This window comes from Acomys russatus, chromosome 10 (genome assembly GCF_903995435.1).
Source record: "Acomys russatus chromosome 10, mAcoRus1.1, whole genome shotgun sequence".
NCBI classification, from domain to species: Eukaryota; Metazoa; Chordata; class Mammalia; order Rodentia; family Muridae; genus Acomys; species Acomys russatus.
Genome location: NC_067146.1, coordinates 52871221 through 52888507, shown reverse-complemented (window position 1 = coordinate 52888507; position 17287 = coordinate 52871221). Strand labels below are relative to the sequence as shown.

Genomic DNA, 17287 nt, shown 5'->3' with positions numbered 1-17287 from the left:
CTGGTGAGCTGGCCAAGGGTTGTATCAGAGGGCACCGAGGACGTCATCAAGTACACTAGCTCCAATGTGCGTATGCACAGCGGTGATTTGAAAGGGGGATGTGTTTAAAGCTACCACAACTCAAATGGTAACACTTTATTTAAAACTGCCATCTGGAGGCATGCCTGGAGAGACAGGTGACAGTGCTTTGTAAATGAATGACTGTGTTTAACACAGCTGAAGCAGAGCTCAGACTAGGGACATCTCTGTTTCTGGACCCACAATTCCTAGGATGTGCTACCTTGAGTGGACATCAGCTCATCAGCTCTCATCCATGACCTTGTACTCCATACAGCAGACACTGTGTTTGGAGACAGCACAGTGCAGATTTATTCGTTTGTTTTGAGGTGGGGGTGTTGGTGGTGATTGAACTCAGCTATATAAATCTTGGGGTTTTGTTTTGTTGTTTTTCTTGAAACAGGGTTTCTCTGTGTAGCCTTGGCTATCCTGGAACTCACTCTGGAGACCAGAGCTGGCTTTGAACTCAGAGATCCACCTGTATCTGTCCCTCTAGTGTTGGGATTAAAGGTGTGCACCACCATCGCTCAGCTTTTGAGACAGGTTTCATGTAGTCCAGGCTGGCCTCAATCTGCTTATTTTGCTGAGGATGACCTTGAACCCCGATCCTCCTCCTTCGACTTTCCCAGTGCTGGGATCACAGGCATGTCCCACCATGCTCTATTTATTCACTACAAGGAGTTGTGCATGCTAGGCAAGCCCTCTACTCCTGGAGCTACGGCCCCAGTCAGCAAATCTGCCCTTCAAGACACAAAAACAAGGGCTGGGGAGATGGCTCAGAGGTTAAGAGCACTGGCTGCTCTTCGAAAGGTCCCAGGTTCAATTCCCAGCATCCACATAATGGTTCACAACCATCCATAAGGAGATCTGGTGCCCTCTTCTGGCCTGCAGTAGTTACATGCAGGTAGAACACTGTATACATAATAAATAATACATCTTTGGGGAAAAGAAGATACAAAAACAAGAGTGGTGGCTCACATCTGTAATTCCAGCACTCAGGAGGCACAGGCAGGATGCCTCAAAGTTAAAGCCAAGCTCACTGCTCGAAGCTACAGAGCATGTGACTCTACCTCAAAAAGAAATAATGAATGCAAACAATAGTATTTTTGTACAGCACTGTTTTATTTATGTAGTGTTGTTGTTTTGTTTTGTTTTGTTTTTTTGGAGATAAAGTCTCCCCATGGAGTCTTAACTGGCCTGGGACTCACTCTGTAGACCAGACTGGCCTTGAACTCACAGAGATTTTCCCGCCTCCTGAGTGCTTGCATTTTAAAGGCATGCACCACTATGCCCACCTTGTTGGATTTTTAATTTTCCTCTAATATTTTCTAATAATTTCTCCTCTCTCAACATAAGATTCTTGTAAGATTCCTAAATTTTCTCCCTTGATTTTATTTTGAGACATTTGGAAAATGTTCACACACAAAAAAATGTGCAGGTATAATCTCCGCTAGCCTGTCTTCCACCTGGACGCCTGCTTGCAACACACATGCTTTCTCTTTTACCAGGTTCTCTTAAGACCCACCTACTCTTTTTTGTTTGTTTGCTTGTTTTCTTTTGTGTTTCAAGACAGTGTTTCTCTGTGTAGCCCTGGTTATTCTGGACTCACTTTGTAGACCAGGCTGGCCTTGAACTCACAGAGATCCACCTGCCTCGGCCTCTCTGAGTGCTGGGATTACAGGCATGTGCCACCATGCCTGGTTTCCACCTACTCTTTTCTTTTTTCTTTCTTTTTTAAAAAATCATTTATTTTTTTTTATTTTATATGCATTGGTGTTTTTGCCTGCATGCATGTCTGGGTGAGAATGTCAAATCTTGAAGTTACAGACAATTGTGAGTTGCCTTATGGGTGCTGGGAATTGAACCCCGGTCTTTTGGAAGAGCAGTCAGTGCTCTTAACCTCTGAGCCATCTCTCCAACCCCCACCTACTCTTTTCTAAGTGTGCAGAGCAAGCAAAGCAGAGGACCTCACTTAGATAACTCTAACATTCACTGTGCTCCCTCTGTGGCTGAGGAACCTGGCTTTAATTTAATCAAAGTGCCCACCTTGAGGCAATGACTGACATCCTGCTCTAGAGATGGCTGCACACTTTACAGATATGTTCTCATATCTCAAGACTCATGTGGAGCTCTCACAAGCTGAGAATCAGTGATCCATACTTGGATTCCACAGCTGCAGAAGAAATCTAGAGACCTGGACCCAGGAGATCTGGCCTGAGTTCCCCCACTCAGCCACACTTCACCTCTTGGTGATGCTGAAGGTGTGATTCCTGCACTAGCTGCACCAGGTCACGTGGGAGACACAAGAGTGACTGGTAACCTCCACCTACCCATCCCCTAGCTGTCCACAGAGAGTGTGAGAAGAGTCAAGACCATGCCGAGGAGGTGGCTCGGGGATAGGGTATACTAGGCCCTAGTTCCACTCCCAAAACTTTATCCCTCCCAAGAAGGAGAAAAAGCGGGCTGCAGAGCATAGGAGACAGGGATGCATACTGTAGGCGCTGGGCGCATGATATGTGTTAGGGTTATTTTTGTAAAACTGTATTTCTTTCTCTTAGTTTCTCTCTTAACCCGGCTATCACACAAATAATTGAGTCTTTCCTATGTGTGTTTATAAGGCCTTATAACACAATCTTGAGCAGTTTAAGTCTGTTCTTAACCCTCTTTGTTATCCTGACTCCATCTTTCCCAAATTCCCCAAGTTACTTGCTTTTTTGTTCTTTCTTTGTTCCAGCTGAATCTTCTTCATCTCTCCTGTGGCGAATCCCCTACTTCCTCTTCTAACTCCTCCTCCCCTACCTAACAGGAAGTCCAGCCCTATTCTCTCACCTGTTCAGTGATTGGCTGTAAGCTGCTTTCTTGGCATACAAGGGGCCAATTGGGGAGCAGTGTTTATACAACATTGAGACAGGAGCTTCTCAGAACAAGGCTTGAAACCAGATATGGGGGATACAGAAACTGGCATTTGAATTACACAAGAACCTTATGCCAACTGATATATCTCTTTTCGTCTACTGCATTTGAACATTTGGTGCTTAGATGGTGGCACTGTATGGGGAGGTTTAGGAAGTGTGGCCTTGCTAAAGGAAGTGTGTCACTTGGAGTGGGTTTTGAGAGTTTAAGCCCTGGCCCTATTTGTAGTTTGCTCTCTCTGCTTTGTGCTTGAGGTTGAAGGTGTGAGCTCTCAGCAGCCTGCTCCAGCTGCCTGCCGCCTCCAACCTGCCATTATGGACTCCAGCTCTTTGGAACCATTAGCCAAAATAAATTCTTCTACGAGTTGCTTTGGTCATGGTGTTTTATCACAACAATAGAAAAACAACTAGTAGCGTGCAACTGCACACTTGCTTCTCGGGAGGCTGCAGAGGGGGAGTGAGTTGAAACTGTAATAAACTCCACTGGATGTTTCCTCCAGATGAGAAGTTGCCATCATAATGATGCCATATCTCCCCCAGCTCACTGATGGTACTACACAGACTGTTGTTTTATTGATAGGCACAAGAATAGTAGCTGGAGTTGTCCCACACTCTGCCCTGGCATTCCTATAGCCGTTGCCCATGGACCTTTCAGTGTGCAGTCTCAGGGACAGATGTCCTCCTAGACAAGTGTCCCCAACCCTGCACTCCACAGCCCCACCCCTCAGCTTTAGAACATAGGTACACAATGGGTCAGAATTCTTCAGACCAGACTGTTCTGCCCCTTGTATAGCTTCTGTGGGTTACACCAACTCACAAAAGGGCATTGAGGGGTGAAGACACCATGTCTGAGGGGTGAGTTGAGGGCTGGAGGGGGCATAGAGCAAAAGGCTGTACTGAACCTGAGAGACCTGGGCAGAGAGGCAAGCTGGGTGCAGGCAGACCTTGGGTGGGTTTGGGCATTCCCACGGCCGCTGGTTGCACGTCCTGGGACTGGTTGTCAGTCTGCAGACTTCCCTGGACTATTCATTCCAGCTCCAGGGCTCTGGGGAACAAATGCATTTCTCCACTCATGCCTCAACCATTACATCAGACCAGTGGACGAGGCAGTACCTTTACTTACAAAGGACTCTAGACTCCATCCTCACCAGAACGCCCAGGCCCAGGCTATCGCTTTCCCAGACTCTCAAGCCTGGTCCAGGCCCCTACTCTCCTTGCCGATCCATCAAAGACCTCAAACCCCTTATCCTAGACCTCCAAGCCAAACCTGTGCTCACTCATTCTCCAGTTGCCCCTCATGTCACTGAAGTCTACTTTGGCACCACGATGAGCAGCACTCCCTCTGGAACACCCCAAGGCAGCAACTCTGTCCCCTGTCCCCATTGTCCCCTCTTGGTGGTGCTGGTGGGCACACAGTGAGTGCACTTTCTCTAGAACTTACCAACGCCTCTGGGAGGCCTCCCACGTGACTCTAGAAGAGGCGTTGGAGAAAGAGCCAGCTCTGCTCGAACCCGTGCCCGCCCGGGAGCGGCAGAGCTTCCAGTATAAGCTCTCGGTGCTCTACCTGTACTACTTGGGGCTGTTGCGCCGCTTCGATATGGCGTATGACCAGATGGTGCAGCCACAGAAGCGCCGGCTGCTGAGGCGCCTGCTGGACGCAGTGGCAGGCCGGGTGCTGGAGCTCAAGGACGAGTTGGTACGCGTTGACCTGTGCGAGACCCACTGCCTGGACCGAGTGTTGCAGGATCTTAATCTGACCCCGGTGGGTGTGGGAGCAGCCACCCAAGGCGGGACGGGGTTTGGCCAGTTGGGCCCCTGAGGAGTCATGAGTTGGGATAGTTCTATTAGGGAGCAAGGTGATGGGAGTTGGTGTTTAGACTTTCAGGAACTCGGGGGCTTTTGAGAGAGTCGGCTTCCCACACTGCGTCTGAGAAGATGGGGGATGGGCAAGGAAGGTCTACTGGAGGTTTGCTTCCCAAAATATGATCCCTGGTCATCAGCTCGGAGCTTGTTGGAAATGCAGAATGTATCTCAGACTCACTAAATCTACACTCATTTCTCAAAACATTTCCAGGAGGTCTGTGAGTTCTAGGGGCTTGGCTAGAGCAAACCACTAGACACTGTCTAGTTCTGTCCTGCCCAGGCCTTGCTCCATAGCCAAAGGAGTCTTCCAGTAGACTTGGGGATGAGAGAGGGAGAGGGGCTCCCATGAATGGTTGTGGGAGTCAGGATGACAAAGGCACTATCAAATACTTTCCTGTTGCTCCTGAGGCATGGCTGGGTTTGGCCCGCTCAGAATTCATCTCAGACAGATGAGGGTCAGGATAACAAAGGGGTGGACTCTGGGGGGGAGGTCCTAAATCATAATCCATAAGTCTACCACCCCCAGGGGCTCTAGGTGGGAGGGAAATGGAAGAGGCTGAAAACCCAGGAGATGGACCTGGCTTTCTCATTTCTGACCCTTTTTCTCCCTCTATTGTGCTAAAGTCAGATCTGGAGGTTCCCATCCCCAGGTATTTTCAGCTGGAGCAGTCCAGTGCGATGAAGGCACGGCAGAAGATGCTGGCTGACATCCTGACCAGACTGGAGCCGCTGATTTCTTCGGAGGTAAATGTTGCCAGAGTTATTTGGGTCAGTACCTGACTCCAGGAAGTCTTAACAAGATAGGCAGGTTCAATAACATGCCCCCAACTGGCTAGTTAGACAAGCCAATGGTGAAGAACAGACAAAGATGTATCCTCTGTGGCCTCCCTGGGAAGAGGCACAGAGAAGCAATTCCGAGTTCACCTTCAGGATCGTAACAGGAGCTTTAGGTTTAAGTAGTGGGCCAGAAACGACATAACTAAGTAGTTCCCTCAAAGTCCCACCCATCCTTGTCTAGGCTCCAGTCTCTCCTGCAAGGTGGTCTGTAAGGATCTCTTTCTGGGAGACAAGCTCGTCCCTCTGGCTGGCACCAAGCTTCCAGAACTTATACTGGAAGCTCTTTTCTGAGGGCGGCGAGGGGGGGGGGAGATTCCAATTCCTTGGGGGAGGGTCCATTGTCTCAGTCACCTGACAGCTAAAGAGAGGGACCGGTGTCTCTTCAGAGCAACTTCATTTCTGCCAGGATGCTAACTGTAAGTGGGGGACACCCTCCCATACTCCTATTCCCACTTCAGTGGTCCCCAGCCTCTCTGGGACTGCTCTCGTATTCTCTGGAGCTCTCAGACACTTTGCAGGACAGATATCAAGCACCCAGGACTGCATCTGTAGCTCATCCTCGATGACTGATCTCTCAGAAGCTCACCCTGGGTACAAGTTCTCCCTCATGGCTTCCCGTTCTTTTGCCCCTGTTATGGCCAGATTTTGCAAGTAATGAGCCGGACTGAGGCCCTAATTCTAGTGCAAAGTGCTGAGCGGGCCAGGCAGGGCCGACTACGTGCCACATTCATGCGAGAGATTAGAAAAGAGGAGGAACGGGATCGGAGGACTCGAGAGGATGGGCGACAGAGAATCAATCAGGACCAGGGAGCCATTGTCATACAGAAGGTAACCCTGGGTGACAGAAAGAGGGCCAGGGTAGACCCACCTCTCCAGGGAGTGAAGGTGCCTCAAGTCTATGGTCCCACAGCTTGATGCTAAGCCTGGGACCTTAATCTGTCAATAAAGCCCAAGACAATAAGACACTAAGGTGTCTTAGGATGGGCGTGCCTGACACCTAGGAAAGTGCTTTCCTGGTCCGCTCTATACCTAGGTCCTAGAAAGGTTGTGTCTCATCTCTAGCCCAGTTCCTTTAGGTCAAAACTACTGGGAGGGGGCTGGAGAGGTGTCTCAAGGTTAAGAGCACTGGCTGCTCTAGAAGAGGCTCTGAGTTTGGTTCTTAGCCCATCGTATGGCAGCTCACTACCATCTGTGACTCCAGTTTCAGGGCAGCCACCATGCTCCTTCCTCCAATCCCACCCTAACCTCCTGTACCGAGGAGACATCCGTCAGCAGGAGGCCCCCCTGCCTGCTCCCCACTAGGTCTGAGGTCACATGGCCTGGAGAGCATCTAAGTGGCATGTGTCTCCCACCCCAGGTGTGGAAAGGTTACCTGCAGAGGAAACGCATCAAGCAGGATCGGCGCGTGGAGATGGAGTTCATTGGCATGGTGAGCCCTGGCTGGGCCCTCGAGGGCCCCTCTTTCATCATCTTTGTCCTCCGAACCCCTGTCTCAGGGTCTACCTCCTCCACTGAGGCAGGGCAGGAGACCCTGGGGAGTGGGCAGAAAGAGGTATACAGACAGGGAACTTACTGGGCTTTCCCGCCCTTCCCCCTTACAGAGCATCCCATAGGATCTCAAATGTGTCTGTGTGTGTGGGGGGGGTGGAGACAGGAGAGCAATGGCATAGAGCATCCTAGACCTTGCATCCCTGCCTCAGCTAGGAGAGGCTGCAGGGGTGGGTCCTGCTGGAGCATTCCCTCTTAGTCCTTAGGCCTCCTTTGTCTCAGGGAAGCTCTGGACGTCATGTTGGGGTAGGGATACTCACCTAATCCAGGACTCCTGAGGCCACAGGCTCTCCTACTTGCTCTGGGAGCCCAACTGAGTTTCTCTTCTCTGCTACGAGTGACTGTACACAGAGAATGTAGTGGAAATGGGTGGAGACCTTGTATGTTGCACATGTGCTTGTGTGTGTCCAGTTGGAGTGAGCAACCCCATTCTCTTAAAGTGTCCTCTGCTCTCAAACTCACCCTTCATCCATCCAGTCTCTGTTGAATGCCCTGACAGGATGCCAGTCACACTCTGGGAAGAAGAGCTTTGCCCTGGATGGATCCTGTGGAGACCTGCCTGGCAGAGGGTTGGGAAGGGAGGAGTTGGGGGGTGGGGTGGAGGAGGGGAGTCTAAGGCCAGAAGGACTACAAGGAAGGTTTTTCTGAGGTGCAGGCTAGATGACTATTACTAGGGGGTTGCTGTGCAGGAGTAGAGGTCAAAGACTTGCTAGGAGGCTGCAGAACGGGACCCCCAGGAGGGAGAGAAGGGGTGGGGGCAACGGCAGTGGGTGAGGAATGAGCCTGGCCACCCGGGCCCATCAACAGTGTGAGCTCAGCGTTTTCAGTAATTGTCTCTGCGCAGAGTGATATTTAAAATACATTTGGGAGCCAATGAGGCGGGAAAGTGGCTGTGAGAGCGGCTGCCAACTCGGCCGCCGGGCGGGGCATGTATGAGGGCTGGGGCCCCAGGCTCAAGGGGGAGGGTTGCTTGCGGGAGGGGGGCAGCCCGGATGCATCTAGCAAACTCATTACCAGGGTAATTTACACAGACAAATTTCGGCTCCAAACACAATTTCTCCTGATGCAGGCATGCCCGTTGTTCTGTGAGGGCATGTGCACAAGACATGGGTGTACATGTGGGTGTGTTGACGTGGAGGCAGGTGTGTGTGTCTAAACACGGGGCCTGGGCCATCCTATGTAGAACCCTGAGCCCCCTTGCCTCTCTCTCTACTTTCCCTAGCTCCCCTCGTCCAACCAGACAGCACACCTGGACATCTTTAATCAGGCCACCCTCGCGGAGGAGTCGCGGAGGGTCCGGCAGGTGGAAAAGGAAGAGGAATTCCAGACTGCCATAGGCAAGACCCACGATTCTCTCATGGAGACTGAGGGACCCGACATGAAGGAGAAGATGAAGGATCAAATCCGACAGTGGTTTATTGAGTGCCAGTCAGTGTCCCCAGCTGCAGCTGACCCAACCCTCCATCCCTCACCCCTTCTTAGTCCATTGTCTCCAAAACAGCTACCACCCCATCCTACCCTGTTCTCTCTAAGACTCTTGGTCTAGACCACAAGCCCCACTGTAAGACTATCTCCACCTGACTTCCCGTTCCCTGAGAGAAGAGGTGCCAGGACAAAATAGGAAGAGTACCGTGAATGGCCCTATAGCAGTCAGCCCTTTCTTTTCTAAACTATTCTTTCCACCATCCCTCATCTCTCTTTCATCCATTTATTTTTCCTTCCTCCCATCTAATGAATCACCCCATCTCTGTACTCTCCACCCACTCATCTGTCAGTTAACTCAGTTAATCATCTGCCCACCCACCACCCCTCTGCCCACCCACCCATCACCATTTTGCCCACCCACCGATCCCTCCACCCATCCACCCCCTTCCTCCCACCTACCCATCCCTCTACCCACCCACCCACCCACCCACGCACTCACCCACCCACCCACCCACTCACCCACCCACCCTTCCATCCACCCACCCATCCCTCTGTCCATTCATCAAGCTCTCTCCATTGTATCCACTCAGTGCCCTTACTGGTCGGTTCCCTGATTATCCGGATGAGGCTCTGGGCGGATCCTACCTCATCTTTGCAGACAGGACTCCAGAGCAGGTACTACTGAGATGGGGTCAGGCACAGACAACAGTGAACGTGAGCTGAGGTGGCAGTGGATGCGGAAGGGCTAACCTAAACAGAGAGAGCTCTGGCCAAAGGAAAGATGAGTGGCTAAAAGGCACTGCATGAGGCTGAAGACAGTCATGGCTCTGAAGAAGGAATGGTCTGGTGACATCACTGAGGCTCCAGAGTCACATGGTCCCAGAGAGGGCAGTGGCTCTGATGAGACCGGTCCATCTCAGCACCCTTTTCTTGTGTGACCCCCAGTGCTGCTCAGCACACTCAGCTGTCTCTACCTTGGCAGTTTCCCCAGGCTGTGAGAATCCAGGTCGGCCTGTGCCAGCCTTTGGGTCCTTCCACTTCTGTGAAATCCCCCTCAGTCTCCACAGCACTGCTTGTTGTTGGATCCAGGTGAGAACAGAACTGGAGGCACAAGCCCAGGAGAATAAAAAGAAGGAGCAAGAGAAGAATAAAGAGAAGGAGAAGGAAAAAAAAGAGAAGAAGAAAAAGAAAGCCAAGGATGAAAAGGCCAAGAAGGTTAGCTAGCTCCCAGCAGAGGCGCTGCTGGGCAGGGAGAGAGCCGCAGCATCAGGAGCTCCCTGTCGCCTAGAAGCGCAGGCAAAGAGGCAGCGGCCATCTTGTCTTTCCCACTCTAGGAACCAGAGGTGACTTTCAAAGTGTTGCCATCCAAATTCATCCCCGTGATTAATGCTGGCCACGAGGAATACACAAGTAAGAGGGACAGGGCTGGGGATGGAGTGTCCCGGGGCCCTAGGTCATGGAGAGAGGAGGTATCTGCACCAGGTGTGACACTGAAGACGGAGAGGCAAGATGTTAAAGAAATGTATGATGGCCGCGTGGGTGGGAATGTTACTGGTTTTCCTCTGAATTCTGAGGCAAGCAGTCAGGCCTACAGTAGAAACAGGGACGGGCAGCTAACAGTAGCCAGGAGGTTAGCTAAGGGATTGTGGGGTGTGTGTGTGTGTGTGTGTGTGTGTGTGTGTGTGTTGCCTTAAAAAAAAAAAAAGATGTATTTATTTATACAGTGTTCTGCCTGCATGTACACCTGCACAGATGAGGGCACCAGATCTCATTAAGGATGGTTGTGAACCACCATGTGGTTGCTGGGAATTGAACTCAGGACCTTTGGAAGAGCAGCCAGTGCTCTTAACCTCTGAGCCATCTCTCCAGCACCCACCCCCCCTTTTTTTTTTAATGTGGTCAGGTGTATGGAAGAGCCGGAGTGACAATAAACACCCAAACCAAAACTATGACTCTGAGACTCTCCGGGAAGAGAAAAGAAAGGAAGTGGAGCTAGAGATCCGGGCACAGGTGGGCACACAGCCTGAGGCTTGCCTCAAGCTGCTCTCTCGCACCCTTCGTCCACCACTGGAAAGCCTGGCCACTTTGGACCCCTCCCCACCCATGTCCTCAGTTCCCCACCCTGAAGTCCAGCCGGTCTTCCATGAACCTCTCTTCTCTGTGCACAGGCTAGGTTCTGTCTGCTGCCCCATCACTCACACTGTCCCTAGCTTGTCCAGTGCCCTCTTTCCCCTCGGGGACCAATGAGGAGTTGAGGGCAGGGGAAGGGGCTCAGAGCCATGGTCAGACTGGGCACAGCAATGGTCGTGCCTCCCACCCCTAGACATTATACCTTATGACTGGGGTTGTCTGCTGGTAGGGATATGACGTTCCTCAGACCGTCCTTGGTAGGGATCTGGCTTCCAGCAGCCCACGTAAAACCCATAGCTGCTTAGGTCACCAAGATTTTAAGGGGTAGATTCCTGTCTTTGACTCTATTTTGTGGATTCTATCCCAAGTGGGATTGCTGGTGAGGGAGGTTTCCCTTGTCATGGAGAGGAAACTATGGGTTCAGATCTCCTGTGGAATGGGAGCACTGGAGGGAAGGAGACCTGACAAGTCTCTGATGGAAAAGCCTTGGTGGCTGTCTGAGGCTGCTCCTGTTCCTCCTCCTCCCTCCTCCTTCCCTCCTCCTCCTCCTGTCTCTCTCCTATCCTGCCCGGCACACACCCTGCCATGTACCCAGGTGGACGAGCTCATGCGCCAGGAACTAAAGAATTTGCGTCTGGCCGTGGACAAGGAGGAGACCAGACCTCTGAAGGTCCCAAAGGTATATAAGGATCTATAGCTGGGGGAGGGGTGAGGGTGCCTGGGAGGGGTGAGGGTGCCACGGGGTGGTGGGGGGGATAGAGTTGGGAATCAAAGATAATCACCTAACTACTCACTCCCAGCAGAAAAAAGCTGGGAAAAAAAGTGGGAAGAAGAAGAAGGAAAAAGATCTGACCCCAGACAGGTAGTGGACCCCACGGCACACACCTTACACTGTGTAGGGGGGAGGGGCCCAGGATGGAAACCCCGACTTCTGGGATTAGAGAAGCCACTTTGCCTCGCTGACGCCCTAGCCTTGTCCACCAAGCTTCCGCCTTTAAAAATGAAAACACCACTGAGCAGCTCGGTGGTGTCTGACTTTAATCTTAGTACTCCGGAGACAGAGGCAGGCAGATAGATCTCAGTGAGTGCAAGGACAGCGTGGTCTACAGAGCAGAGCAGCCAGAGCTATGCAAAGAAAACCTGTCTTGAAAACATAGCAAAAAAAAAAAAAACAAAAAAAACAAAAAAAAAAAAAACCCAAAAAACAAAAAAACAAAACCAGACAAGATCTGGCTGTGGTGGTGGCTGCCCACTTGTGAGTCAGTAGATGAGGTGTGTGGGGGACGTAAGTGGGAACATAAGTAGTTCATTGGCTAGCTGGTCAAGCAAAATCGACCCACTTTCAGTTCAGTGAGAGACCTTGTCTCAAAAAGTAAAGGTAGAGACCGAGCAATCAAGGAAAGGCGACTTGATGTTGGTGTCTCTGATTTCCACATGCGTGTTCATGCACATGTACCTGCATGTTTATATGACTCTCTCACGGACAAAGCAGAACAACACACCTGGGGTTTATAATCATCACACATAGCAATCCCTCCAACCTTTGACTGACTCCTGCCCTTCAATCGGCCAGAGAGCCTTCTACTCACTAACGCCAGCTGCCTGAGGGCCACACTCACAAGGGATTCACACCCACACTTTGTGTGGGAAGATGGAAGAAAGGGATGTGCTGAACTCAGATTTCAAACGGTGGACACGAAAGGCTGGAGGAGGGCATTGTCACAGGGGGGCCCTCTGGCTTCTGCCACATTCCACAGGGCACCCACTTTGTCCCCTGACACGACGGTGGGCAGGACCTCAGCATCTGATTCTGGCTGCCCAGAAGCTGGGCTGACATTTCTTATCACAGAATGTCACCAGGGCACCCCTTGTCCTCTCTTCTCATGCCTACACACACACCTCCACCTCCACTTCCTTGTCCCTTGTCCCCTCTCACTAATGTCTGTGGGGTCCTTCGGCACCACCCTGCTCAGGTCTGTGGACTCATTGTTTGAAGAGCTTGTTGTTATTGGCCTTATAAAGAAGAGTTTGCTGGTGACACTGAGTGACTACATTGGTGAGGTCCCTCCCAGGCCCCTGCACCTACGTGTGGCCTCCTGACCCTTGCCCTTTCCTGAGGCCTCTCCCCCAGCAGATCTGCCCTTCAGACACCCACAGGAGTGCAGGTCATCAGCTAGGCCCTCTCTGTCGCCACAGGTGATTGCCTCTATCTTGGGTCTACTCTGACTTTGGCAAACAAGATGCCCATGCCTTCCCTGTTTGATATACGACAGAACATAGCACTGTATGGGATTCTTCGGCTGGGTGAGAATTCAGGGCAGTTAAAAGCCAGGTCTGAGTGGGACCGTGGGGGCATGGCTGAGGGGGCCTGTGCAAGCCTGGTTTTCCCTAACATTAGTGGATGCAGGACCCTGAAGTTTACAGATCCTCTGGCAGTTACACTCAAATTGGGCTACCCTAGAAATCAAGTGACATCCTGTAGTCAGCCTCGTTTTCAGAAGGGCATCCCTGAAAGCTTATTAAGTCAGAGACTAGGAGCCTTCCAAACCAGTGTGTCATGTGCCTTTCGAGGCCACCCAGCATGATCAAGGGGTGGAGGTGTAGAGGATGGAAAAGCCGAGCTCCCTCCTGGCCACACACACAGTTCCTTACCATGGAGGTTGCTTAGCAGGCTGCGGATGCAGACTTGGGGAAGCTAGCACAGCCCAGACCCACACCTCACCCTCTTAGCCCCAGGCTTTGGCAGAACCCTCCAGAATCTTCTACAGCCTACTGCCCAATTTTGGTCCATGAACTGATCCAGGTCTGCCTACTTCCTCCCAGGCTCCCACGACATACACTGCATGGCTCCCCATGTCCGCTCCATCCTTCTGGTAGGACCCTCTGGCATGGGGAAGAAGATGTTGGTCCAGGCGGTGTGTACAGAAACCGGTGCCAACCTGTTTGACCTGTCACCTGACAATGTGATGGGCAAATACCCAGGAAAGAATGGGACACAACTACTGGTGCACATCGTCTTTAAGGTCTGCAGACTTGAGCTTGAAGAGTGGGTTGATTTCTCAGGGCAGAGATAATAGCAGGGTGGATTTTCCTGAACAGTTTGCAGGGGGGGGGGGGGGGGAGACCTACATTGTACTGAGATGCGGGGATCTCAACTGACATCTTTCCAGCAACCTTTGTGGGAGCCTGGGTTCCCCTGAAACCCCGGTGCTGGGGAATGTGAGAGGAGATGGAGGTGGAGGAGTGCAAGTGTAGAAGCTAGGGGCCTCTAGGGTCAGCTGCTGGGGTCTGGCCAGCTGGGGATGTGATCCTTGACATCTGGTTTCTACACTCCAACCTTTCGAGGTGGCCCGGATCCTCCAGCCCTCTGTCATCTGGATTGGAAACACTGAGAAGACCTTCTACAGGAAGGTCCCAAAGGAAGAAAGGAAGGTGAGGATTGTGGGCAGACAGCAAGGGCCAGGGTAGACAGCCGAGCCTGGGGCAAGGCTGCTTGGATTGCTCAAGCTTGCTTTCTTGCAAGCCAGTGATTGAAGACATCGCTAACAAGCCGGGAGTGGTAGCACACGCCTTTAATCCCAGCACTCGGGAGGCAGAGGCAGGTAGATCGCTGTGAATTTGAGGCCAGCCTAGTCTATAAAGTGAGTCTAGGACAGCCAAGGCTACACAGAGAAACCATGTTTTGAAAAACCAAAAGAAAGAAAGAAAGAAAGAAAACATCATAGACACCTTAGTCAAGTCCCCTATGCTTGATGCTTGTCACATCTCCTTTCCCTGCCTCTAAGCTGAACAAAACACCCCCCCCCCCGCCCCTTACAGGACTGACATGAAGCATTAGCCTAGGTCACATGCTCTGAGAACAGAGGTCCCACAGCCTCTGTCACCATGTCCCAAACCCATAACCTTTCCTCCTTGGAGCAGATGGACCCTAAGAGAATAAAGAAGGACCTTATGAAGGCCACGCGGCAGCTGAGCCCTGGTGACCGCGTGATGCTGATAGGGACTACGGACCGCCCGCAGCTGGCCGAGATGAAGGGCTTGTGCCGGTTCTATGAGCGTATCCTCTTCATACCCCGGCCTGACTATGCTTCCCGTTATGGTGAGGCCAGGGATGGAACCCAGAGACCACCACCCTTCTGAACCCCTGCTCTCTCCCCATCTCCCACTACTGCTCTGAGCCTCAGCTCCAGCACCAAATGACAAAAGCCTGGGAAAGCTTCTTTGGCTTCTGATCTCAGTGCAGTGGACACTGGCTGTGTAACTAGAAAAACAGCCCCATTCTCCAGGTCCCACCCCTTTCCTGAAGATGCATGCTGCTCTCTAGGGTCCAGAGCTGCTTAGACACAGGCAGAGGTCACGGCCCTGGCTCTTCTGCTGCTCGCTGACCCTTGTCAGTGACCCTTGTCGCTGACCCATTCTCTCCCCTGCCTCCAGTGCTCTGGAAACGCATGCTAGAGAGGCGAGAACAGGGCACACATTTGGTCCAGAATCTGGACATCAATGCTCTGGCTAGGATGTCCGATGGCTACACATCTGGTCACATTCTACAAGCCATTGAGTCAGTGCTGACTGACCGGCGGATCCTTCAACTGTCCAAGAGGCCACTGGCTGCATCCGAATTTGTGGGGCACCTGGCAAGGCTGGACCCAGTATACAGGGAAGAGGAGGAGTCCCTAAAGGTGAGGCTGCTAGGCCCGGCTCAGTGAGCTCAGCAACACCAGCCTGGAGTCAGCCCCCCTCCCTCATGGCATGCCTGGGGGTAGATGAACTTGGGCATCAGCTGGGAAAGGAACAATTAACAGTAGGGAGGGGGCCCAAGGTTTAAGAGCCTGAAGAAAGAAGCTGGGAAGGGCCACCTGGGCTGCTGGCTGGCACTAGGCACCACTGTTGATTTGGTGTCCATCCTCAGAGGAAGGTTAGAACATAGGAGTCACAGAGGTCTTGTAGGGGTGGAGGGAGGAGGGCATGCCTCTCAGGAATGGCTGACACCACGGCCTGAAGTGTTTACTGGTAACTAGAAGACGCCCCTGCAGCGAAGGTACCACCGCCGCCCCCCCCCCCCCCCCCCCCACTCCCAAGCCCAGGAAGATGATGGGAGAAAACTGTAAGGGTAAAGGAAGGTTGCATCCAGCGAACCGAGTCCCTGCTTCTCTGCCAAACCAGGAATGGTATTTCAAGACTCCTCTGGGAAAAAAGAATATGAAATTTACCAAGGACCAACAGGAGGCTGAGGATGCCAGGCTGTCGAAGGAGAAGAAGAAAAAGAAGTGATGGTGTGTTGTGGTGAATGAATGGGTGCTGCCTCCGGGCTTAAGGGGCAGGACAGACACATAAAGGCCCAGGTGGCTCCTGAGGGCTTTCCTCGCTTGTTCATCATCTTTATGTCTTCCTGACCCTGGACCCTGCCTCCTCTAACCCACCCCTGTGACTTTATCCTGTCATTTTTCCTGTCCTGGCTCTCCACTTTCACTTGCCAAAGGTACTTAAGGGAAGGGGAGAAAAAAACACGAAGGGAAGGGCAGAGGGGAGAAGACCCAAAGGGAGAAATGCCAAGTCTAGAGGGGAGCCGACTAGGCTTCAGGCCGCCGGCACCCACACTCCCTCTAGAACCTGTCTGTGCCTCAGTTTCCTTCTTTATGAAGTGAGCATATGAGGTGATGTTGAGCAGGACATCCTCCAAGGTTCTTCCTAATCAGGACTCAATTATGCATGCCAAAGCATCTATAGAGTGAGGGAGTGAAGGGGCTGGGAGTGGAGCTGGAAGGGCCATGGAGGATCATAGAGATGGGTAGATGCAATGCCCTCTGTGGGTCTCCCCTCCATGACAGTCAATGAACAGGATCTAGAAACACCTTGGAGAAGAGTCTCTGGGTATATCTGGGAGGAAGTTTATAGGATATGGTGGGAAGACCCAACTTAAATGTGTGGGTGGGACCAACTCCTGGGGCGGGTCATTGGACTGAAACTAAAAGAAAAGGTAAGCTGGGCACTAGTGTTCTTCACTCTGTGCTTCCTGTTTGCTGAAGCAATGTGACCAGCTGCCTCACCTTCCTGCCGCTGTAGCTACCCCAACATCATGGACTGTGATCCCTTGAACTGTGAGCCAAAATAAACCTTTCATGCTTTAAGTTCTTTTCATCAAGTTTGTTGTTGTTGTGTGAGGACTGCTTGTTTGTTTGTTGTTTGTTCATTCTTTCTTTGGGGTTTTTTGTTTTGTTTTGTCAGGCAAGGAGAAAAGTAACTATTACTATCTCTCTCCTACAAAGACCCCCTCCTAGTGGGTGGGGAACAGTGCTTTCTGTCTTTCTTTGTTTCTTTCTTTTTAAGATTTATTTATTATGTATACAGTACTCTGCCTGCATGGGCACCTGCAGGCCTGAAGAGGGCACCAGATCTCATTATAGATGGTTGTGAGCCACCATGTGGTTGCTGGGAATTGAACTCAGGACCTCTGGAAGGGTACACAGAGCTCTTAACCTCTGAACCACCTCTCCAGCCCCAACACTGCTTTCTTA

The 17287-nt window shown here is 51.7% G+C and overlaps 1 protein-coding gene across 1 annotated transcript; it reads left to right on the top strand.

Annotated features, from left to right (window-relative positions):
- The first annotated feature begins 3813 nt into the window (after nucleotides 1-3813).
- Iqca1l (IQ motif containing with AAA domain 1 like) lies at nucleotides 3814-16043 on the top strand. Its single transcript, XM_051151581.1, has 19 exons — nucleotides 3814-3824; nucleotides 4404-4731; nucleotides 5457-5576; nucleotides 6312-6497; nucleotides 7027-7098; nucleotides 8440-8645; nucleotides 9233-9317; nucleotides 9732-9857; nucleotides 9977-10052; nucleotides 10546-10652; nucleotides 11368-11451; nucleotides 11576-11634; nucleotides 12746-12828; nucleotides 12969-13076; nucleotides 13596-13795; nucleotides 14118-14204; nucleotides 14694-14871; nucleotides 15207-15451; nucleotides 15936-16043. The coding sequence occupies exons 1-19, from the start codon at nucleotides 3814-3816 to the stop codon at nucleotides 16041-16043; spliced, it is 2469 nt and encodes an 822-aa protein (XP_051007538.1).
- Nucleotides 16044-17287: the final 1244 nt, after the last annotated feature.